Source organism: Antechinus flavipes, chromosome 6 (assembly GCF_016432865.1).
Source record: "Antechinus flavipes isolate AdamAnt ecotype Samford, QLD, Australia chromosome 6, AdamAnt_v2, whole genome shotgun sequence".
NCBI classification, from domain to species: Eukaryota; Metazoa; Chordata; class Mammalia; order Dasyuromorphia; family Dasyuridae; genus Antechinus; species Antechinus flavipes.
This window is the reverse complement of record NC_067403.1, coordinates 261,408,225-261,417,407: the sequence shown is the minus strand read 5'-3', so window position 1 is coordinate 261,417,407 and position 9,183 is coordinate 261,408,225. Positions and strand designations below refer to the sequence as shown.

Below are 9,183 nucleotides of genomic sequence, written 5' to 3'. Positions count from 1 at the left end.
CTCCCCCCTCCAATTTGTCCAATTGTATATTTTTTTCAGATGTTATACAAATATTTTAATCTGTCACTGTTCAACACAGCTAAGATTGTAAATTACAGAGAAGGACTCAACAACTTATATTGGCAGAAGCCATGTCTATCTTGTAGGTCTCTATATTAATAAATTTAGAGGTTTAATCCCTATGCCCACTCATTGTCCTTGTTCCAAACTAAGTAGAGCGGGTACACATAAACCTGTACTTTAATGTACTTATGAAAACACCCATTAAAGAATAAAGTGTACCATTTCTTTTTTCTTTTTTCTTTTTGACCACAAAATAGAAAACTTTGATTATATCAAATTGAAAAAATTTTGTACAAACAAAACTAATGCAGACAAGATTAGATGGAAAACAATAAACTGCGAAAACATTCCTACAGTCAAAGGTTCTGACAAAGGCCTCATTTCCAAAATATATAGAGAATTGATTCTAATTTATAAGAAATCAAGCCATTCTCCAATTGATAAATGGTCAAAGGATATGAACAGACAATTCTCAGATGAAGAAATTAAAACTATCCATAGCCATATGAAAATCTGCTCCAAATCATTATTAATCAGAGAAATGCAAATTAAGACAACTCTGAGATACCATCACACACCTGCCAGACTGGCTAGAATGACAGGGAAAGACAATGCGGAATGTTGGAGGGGGTGTAGGAAAACAGGGACACTGATACATTGTCGGTCAGTTTCTGTTCTTTGTTTTCCAAGCTGTTGAGTCTCTCTTGCATATCTCTCATTTCTTTCCTCATTTTCTTACCCCTCTTATTTGACTTTTAAAATCTTTTTTGAGTACTTCCAAGGCTTTTTGGATTTGATACCAATTCATAGTAGAGGTTTTGCATGTAGGCATTTTGTCTTTTTCTCTATTAGTGTTTTGATCTTCCTACCATTGTAGTTGCTTTCTATGGTCAAGGTAATTTTTTGTTTCTTGCTCATTTGGGGGGTGTGTGTGTGTGTGTGTGTGTGTGTGTGTGTGTGTGTGCTATTTTATAGTTTTTAATGTTGTCCTCTGTTCCTGTGGTCACAAAGGGCACTGTTCCAAGTTTTTTTGTGTGGGGAGTTAGGAGCTTGGTCACTGGCTTTAAGCACTGGGTCCTCAAGTCCTGGTGGCTTACTCACGATGCTGGGATAGTTTGGCCATAAATTCCTCCTTTCTCCACAGATCTGAGAGGTTGACTATTCATTGTTCTCACAATTTGATTATGGTATCACCTTTTATGTCTAAATCTTGTACCCATTTTAAACTTTTCTTGGCATAGGGTGCTACAAATAGAAGCATTTTGGAAAAAGAAATTGAATATGCCATAAATGAGCTTCTAGGGGGAAAAAACCATCTGGACTAGATGTATTTATAAGATAATTTTATCCAGCATTTAAAATTAACTAATTCTTATATTAAAAAAATAGTTTGGAATAATGGGAAAAGTTGAGATCCTACCAATCTCCTATTAAGATATAAATATGATATTGATACTTAACCCACAAGGAGTAAAAACAGAGGGAGAAAAATATAGACTAATTTCACTAATGAACATGGAGCCAAAAATACTAAATAAAATATTGGCTAAAAATTATAACAACATATTATAAAGATTATACTTTATTACCAGGTGGCTTTTATATCAGAAATACAATATATCAGAAATGTAAAGAAAATTATCAACATGAAAGATTATATAAATAATACAAGTTTAAAAACATCATGTCATCACTGTATCTGTGGCTAGATGAGATAAAATATGCTATTTGAAAGGATTGAGGAAGGAGTAGGATCATTATCATTGGAGAAATCAAATGGAGACTGAATGATTTCTTCCAAGATATTCCACAGAAAAATGTTGTTCAGTGTGTGTGTGTGTGTGTGTGTGTGTGTGTGTGTGTGTGTGTGTTTCTTCTCCCTCTACTCTTCAGGATAGGGACAATGACCATTTGTTGTGGAAATCTTCCTCTAGGCTGTTGATACATGAGTCTCTGGACCTCAGTCCCTAGGAAAAGGAGCCTCAAGCAATCTATGGAGCTCCAAAGTACACAGAGTATTACTTGGCCTGGAATTAGGAAGATCTGAGTTCAAATCCAGTCTCAGATGGTTACATGTTTTGGGAGCCTGAGTAATACATTGAAACTCTGCCTGCCTCAATTTCCTTAAGTGTAAAATGGAAATCTGGAGAACACATACATCCAAGGCATATGAAGGGTATAAATGAAATATTTTGAAGGGCTTAGTACAGTTCCTGGTATAATTTTGTTGTTCAGTCATATGACCCTATCTGGGTTTTTCTGGACAAAGATGCTTGACAGCTTTGGCATTTCTTTTGATTGTTCATTTTATAGATGAGGAAATTGAGGCAGAGTTGAAGGACTTGTGCAGGGTTATACAGCTACGTTCTTAGACTAGATGTGACGTCAGTCCTTCCCATTCCAGAACTTGGAGTTCTGTCCTTTTTGGATATCCAGCTACTTGGTATACAATAGGCACCTAATAAATGTTCATTGCCAAGAGTTCCCATCTTAGACATCCACATAAATAATGGAAGGGGAATCCTGATTTTCCTTTGAGGGAGGGGGAGCTGGTACTTGGTCTGGGGCAGGGGGCTCCTTTCAAGGGCTGTTGTGTCTAAACATCTTCTTAGACTCAGTGTGTAGTCTCCTGGCTGCTGGTGTTTGTTATCTCACCTCCTAACTCCTGCTCATCCCCAAGGGCCCTCTGGAGCACCACCCTGAGAGGGTCCCTCCTCCTATTCCCTAGTCTGCCCACGAAGAAGTAAATGAGGGGGTTCACACTGCTGTTCACACAGGCCAGGAGGTCACAGAACCAATAACGCATGAGGTTTAATTCAGGGCAAAACAAAACCATGAAATCCCCGACCCCCCAGGGCAGGCCGCAGAGCAGGAACACGAGCACCGTGAGCAGCACCAGGAGGTAGAGCCTGGGGAGCCGCCGGTGCCGGGAGCTGCACTGGACCCTCAGCAGCAGAGTGAGGCTGGACACGCCCATCACACACGTGAGGAGGAGGAGCCACGCACCCAGGATGATGATGAAGGTGACAAAGCTTTGTTTAAAACGATACCAAAGAGCAAGACCTAGTAGCCAGAACATCCCGTTCAGAGTCCAGAGCCCAGTACAGACCGCGGCCGACGTGTGCTTCGGACTGCGACTTCGGTACCAGATGGGGAAGAGCGCGGAGAGACAGCGCTCGGTGCTGATCACCACCAGGAGGCTCAGGCCCGCAGTATAGAATATGTATCTGAATTTAAACAGTATTTCCCATGTTAAATCGGAAGCTCTAGAAAAAATAGCTATGTATTGAAGAATGGAGAAACAAAGGAAGAGGGCGTCGGCCGCCGCCAGGTTGAGGATGTAGACTGAGAAGTGATTCCTCCGGCTGCGGAAGCCCAGGAGCCACAGGACGGCGCCGTTCCCAATCAGCCCAAGTAGAGCAATGAGCAGAGAGAGGATCTTCACCCAGTAATTAAGGCTTCCAGATGAACTACTATTCTTCGTTGAATTGTCAGAACCAAATCCTGCAGATTCAGGCGTGGGGGACACAGTCATGTTGGGAGGTCCGCACTCCATGAAGCCCTGCTCCTCTCAGACACCCTGGGGACACAAAGATATAGAAGGACATCAGGGAGTTTCCCGGACATTTATGTCTCTCTCTCCCTTCAAGGCTCCTCTTCCTCACTGCCTCTTTCTAGGATGCCCCAGGGGGCACCACATGCATAGAGGTATGGGTCTAAAGAAAAAAATGAATTCTAATCTTGTCTTGGAAACTTATTAGTGAGAAAAATCATTATTTCACGGATATTAATAACTAATTATTCATTTAGGGTTAAGACTTCCCCTTCTTATTTCCTCTTTCAGAAACCAGTCCCTTGTCGGTTATTCCTCGGTCTCTGAAGGACATTGCTGATGCATGAATTTGCTCCAGTCCTTGAGGCACATGATTTTTCATCATGAAAGAGAAGCTTATGTAGGAATTATGACCCGATCACTGTTCGTGGTTCATTGGCTGGGGAGAAATGGATGCCTTTGTCCAGGTACCTGGGGGCAGCTAAAGCTCCTCATGCCCTCAGCAGGTGGACAGGAAGGCTCTAGTCCAGCTCCTGGTCCACTACCTCAGGGATTGTTGGTTTCCACCCTCAGATATAGCCTCCTTTCTAAAGACTTTTAAAGAATTCAATGCTCTCCAGAGGCATTTTAGGCTTCCAGCTAGGATCCTGATCTCAATATCTTATTTCCTAGCCATCATTAAAAAACTGATTATTAATTACCCCCACATTGCCCCCAGGACTTGTCATTTCTTACATTGGCTGTGTGACCCTAGACATAGTATTCAACATTTGTGTCCCTCGGGTTCCAAATGAGACCAAAAATAGCAGGAACCTCACAGAGATCTTTAGATCCAATGAGGCAGTATTTGTGGTGTGCTTAACACTGTGCCTAGGACACAAGTAGGTCATTGGAAAAAGCTGGTTTCATTTTCCCTTTGCATCTACCTTTTGTCATGATGTGACAGAGATGTATAGAAATGAGTCTTTTGGAGAAGATGGAGGTACATGTGTCTCACCTTTCTTTTCTGACCACACTCAAATTCACCCTTTGTTTCTCTCTCTCTTCCTCTTTCTTTAGTATATGGGGGTTTGGCTTCCTTCTAAACCCAGTGTGGACAGGCCTAAGGGTGAGCTGAACCACTTCATTTGAAACAATGGACACTAGTTAATTCATTTCATGGATGTATGCATGCCATTTTCTGTTTCTTTACTCTGATTAATTCATAAATTCATTCATCCTATTAGTTATTTACATTTAAAAATATTTATCAATAACTTTTCCTTGCCCATAATATATATTGTGGTATATGCTGTCCCCCATAGAAAATCAATATTTTAAAATCAAAGTGAATGGGATTAGTGAAGATTCCTTAGAGTCTATAGGGTAAAGTAGGTCAAACCTTCAATCTAGTCTTCAGGAAGTCACATCACCTTCAGGAAGTAGACAGCATTGTTGACCATTGATCAATGGTTACTTCCTTTTCAGTCCATCCAATGTATTTAAAAATCAGCAGGAAAGAGGAGATGTACCCTTGTCTTTTCTGCTATATAATTCATTGTCATTTAATGTCATGTGCCATACACCATTCTGGACTGTCCAGTTCATGTGTTTGGACCTCTTCTTGCAATGATGGAATAAATGCTTTCTATTTGTATCTGAAGATCATGTCACCAGTCACCCTGGTCTTTGGCAGGTTCTGTCCAGTAACTGCCTGGGAAGAATCTGATTGCCCCTGGCACCCCCCAGCATGGTGGTGTGAGTTGAGAAAGCCATTCAGTCTCTGTATTTGTCAAGTGTACCATTCTGTGTGTCAGTTGTGGATATATGTTAGCTACCTAATTTATAACAAATTATTTTATTTCTGCCCAGTTTTTAACTTGTAAAGAGAAACAGTAATGATAGTTGTAAAGATCACATGATTGCATGAAACAAATTCTATATGAAACCGCTATATTGTATATGATTGTTTCATATTTAAAAACTTTGTCGGTTTTTAGATGTGACCAACATACAATGTCAATGTAAAGAGTAATGATATATATTTTTTATGTGTACAGTTATTTGGAAAGAAATTTAACCAAATTAAGCCCTTCCCAGGACTAGGAGGAGAGTACATAGAGGAAAGAGAGTTTCTTTCTCTTTCTTCCCCCTTCCCTCCTTTCCTGACTGCACCAGGACTATTTGGACAAAGGGGTGAGAGGGAGAGAAAGAAAATATATTCACTGAGTTCGGTGAAATTTGTTATTTGAGATAGGATAGTAAAAGCAGTTTTAAAGGAGCTTTAATCAAAGCCCAATAAAGAGATATGTAAATTGTAATCTCTTTGCATGATTGTGTTAACAGAAGATTTTAAGTTTGTAAACTTTTAAGAAAACAAAAAAGCAGTTAGATGCTATCTTGGCAACACTGGCAACAAATGTCCTGCTTTTGAGTTATCAAGAGTCAGACTTCTAAGGACCCTTTCAGTTAAAAAAAAAAAAAAAACAAAATCAAAATTAAAACTGACATCTTCACCCTTTCTTGGACCACAAAAGAGAAAATGTTTGTGTGAACTGGGAAATAACCAAATGGCAATCCAGTTTGTCTGGAATATTTAATTAGAATTTAGGGAATCTTATGAACTACAGTTAAGTGAAATTTAAAATTTCTTCCAAGTTTTAAGAATGGTCTTGTTTTCTTGAAGAAAAGAAATGAAGGGGAATCTTTTATTTACCAGAGAAGTCATTAGAGCTCTTAGTGTTAGCAAATGTTTCCTGATAGCAAACCTCAGTTTTTGTTAGGATCTTACCATTTATCTTTGTACCTTTGAGGTTAAAATAAGAAGACTAATTCCTCTTCCAGGTGATAGATTTTTAAACAGGGGCATCTTGATGACACAGGGGATAGATTACCAACTCTGGACTCGAGTTCCAATCTGCCCCCAGAGATTTAACATTTAATAGGAGTGTGAATCTGAATAAGTCACATAACCACAACTGTCTTGCAAAAATAATAATTGATCGATTTTAAAATACTTTAAAATACTAAAGTAGAGCTCTTCTGCACAATACCCAATTAAAGCTACATCACGAGCATAGAATTCCTATCAACAATAATGTGAGAAAAACACACGTTATCTTAAGAGAGACAGTTGAAATGGATGACATATCATTGTGATGAGGTTTAAAGTGGTCTAGATTCCTGGTGGTCTAAAGGTTAGTGGCTATGAGAGAGTTATTAAGAATCCTCATTAACTCGGCCACGGGTCTCAGGAGTGAAAGAATTCACTCATTCCTGAATATTAGTTGCAAAATGAAAGTTTATTGTTAGATAGAAATCACTTTACCCCAGACTGACATCTATGGTGGCAGATCTTTGGAAAATAGAGTTTTGCACCAAGAATGCAGTTCTCAGAAAGTCCCGGCAGCTTAGTGAGCCATCGAGGTCCATCTGCAAAGACTTTAGTTGGTGGAAGCTCATTATATTGGGTATCTGAGTTGGGGTTGGGAAGCCTGAGCAGATCAGAACTAGTAGGGGCTGGGCATCCCAAGCAAGTCAGAATGGGGGCTGGGACGAGCCTGGATCTCCTATTGGAATTCAAAGAGATGCTTTTGACTAGGAGTTGTAATTGAATCAAAGGCCCTGGCAACCTGGAAAGACAACTTTCTTTGGGGGGATATGCCTCAGCCAGGAGGGGCTGGGAATCTGAAAAGAATCACAGATCAATAGGAAATACAGTTTCTTAAAGGAACTACAACTCACTTCAATAAGACTTTAAGTTTTTCATCAGAAAGTTATCTGTTTATATTCTTTGATCATTTATCATTTGGGGAATGACTTGTGTTCTTATCAGTTTGACACAGTTCTTTATATATTTTAGAAATGAGGCCTGTATCAGAAACACTGGTTGTAAGATTTCCTTCAGCTTTGTGCTTCCCTTTTAATTTTGTTTGTGTTGGTTTTGTTTGTGCAAAAAGTGTTTAATAAAATATAATCACACTTGTCCATTTTGCACTTCATGATGTTCTCTAATTCTTCTTTGGTTATAACTTCCTCCTGAATGGAATTTCTTAGTTATGGGAAGGCTCTACTGATGTCTCTGCTCACTCTGACCTTTTATAATTCTCAGAAGACAAAGTGTTTAGAGGGGAACTGTTTCCAGGAGTAAGCAAAAGGAGTAGAAACTAGAGAAATATCTTGTCTGTTAACCTGTTTATCGATCAGTTAAAGGAAGCCCTAAATTCAGATTACTCACTTTTTGGGTCTCTAGATCTGAAGGTATTTGTTTCACCTCCCTGCTAAACTAATTTCTCTAATCAGAAACAATCAGAGCAGGAAGGGGTGGTGGAAGCATAGACCACAAAGTCAAAAATGAAATAGGAATTGTTGTTATAAGAAAAAGGGGATAGACAGGGCAGGTAAATTTACTTTTCTATCTATGATCCCCTTAGAGTTGCTCCAGAGACTCCAACCCTCTATCAAATACTACATTCCCAAAAGGTGACAGGGGACACTTTCCCTTCTCTCTTCTCCCATTCCCATCGGGGACAGGAGGAACAATGTTCCAAAGACAATGAATATCAATTTCTCGGGTGACTGACCTGGAGATGATGCTCTTTTCTCTGGTCTTGAAACTGTCTGCAGGATCCTCTGTTCTAAAACTGAGGCCAGAGCAAGTGATGTCAAGAGTTTGGAGAAGTCTTTGTGGTTTCCTGTGCAACAGGATTTCCTAATCAGGGCGCAGAATTATTGGAAAATGGTCCCTTGTGGAAGATAATCTCAGCATTTTCCCCCAATGCTGATCATGTTTCTTTTCTCTGATGCCTTGTGATCTAGCTGCTTCCATCCCATAGGACCAATGAGATTAATGCTCTAAAATCTTAGACCAATTTTCTTTTTGCTATTTTTAAATTTATGGAATAAAACAGGCATTTACATAACATAAAACAGTAAAAAACCAATTGTACATGAAATCGCATATGTACTCTGCACAACATGCTTTTCCCTTTCAAATACACAATGAACTTAAATAATTTTTTTATTCCCTCCCTCTTTCCCCCAACAGTGGCTGTCATTAGACATAAATAGGTGTGTGTGTGTGTGTGTGTGTGTGTGTGTGTGTGTGTGTGTGTAAAATTATCCTATACATACTTCTATTTATCTGATCTTTTTTTTTTTTTTTTGGATGCAGAATAATGTCTTTCTTCATATGTCCTTTACAATAACTTGGATTGTTTATGATAGAAAAAATTCCTCATAATTGTTCTTAAAACAAAGTGCTATCATTGTATCCAGTGTTCTCTTGGTTCTGCTCATTTTGTTCTTTGTAAGTCTTGCCATATTTTCCTAAAGTCATAGGCTCATCATTTCTTTGTAAGACAGTAGTATTCTATCACCATCATATATCACAATTTGTTCAGTCATTCCCCAATTGAAGGGCTTCCCTGCAGTTTTCAGTTCTTTGCCACCACAAAGAGAGCTAGTATAAAAATTCTAGAGTATTCTTCTTCCTTAATTATCTTTGGAAAGAGAACAAATAGTAGTATTGCTCAGTGAAGAGACACAAGCAGTTCACTAGCTCTTTTAGCTTAATTTAAGATTGCTCT

The 9,183-nt window shown here is 39.0% G+C and overlaps 1 protein-coding gene across 1 annotated transcript; it reads right to left on the bottom strand.

The window, feature by feature from the left end:
• Positions 1–1,655: 1,655 nt before the first annotated feature.
• Positions 1,656–8,286, bottom strand: LOC127540238 (mas-related G-protein coupled receptor member X2-like). Its single transcript, XM_051964844.1, has 2 exons — positions 8,179–8,286; positions 1,656–3,643 (listed from the first exon to the last, which is right to left on the bottom strand). Exon 2 carries the CDS (start codon positions 3,617–3,619, stop codon positions 2,678–2,680), a length of 942 nt encoding a protein of 313 aa, XP_051820804.1. The 5' UTR covers positions 3,620–3,643; positions 8,179–8,286; the 3' UTR covers positions 1,656–2,677.
• Between the last annotated feature and the right edge of the window lie 897 nt (positions 8,287–9,183).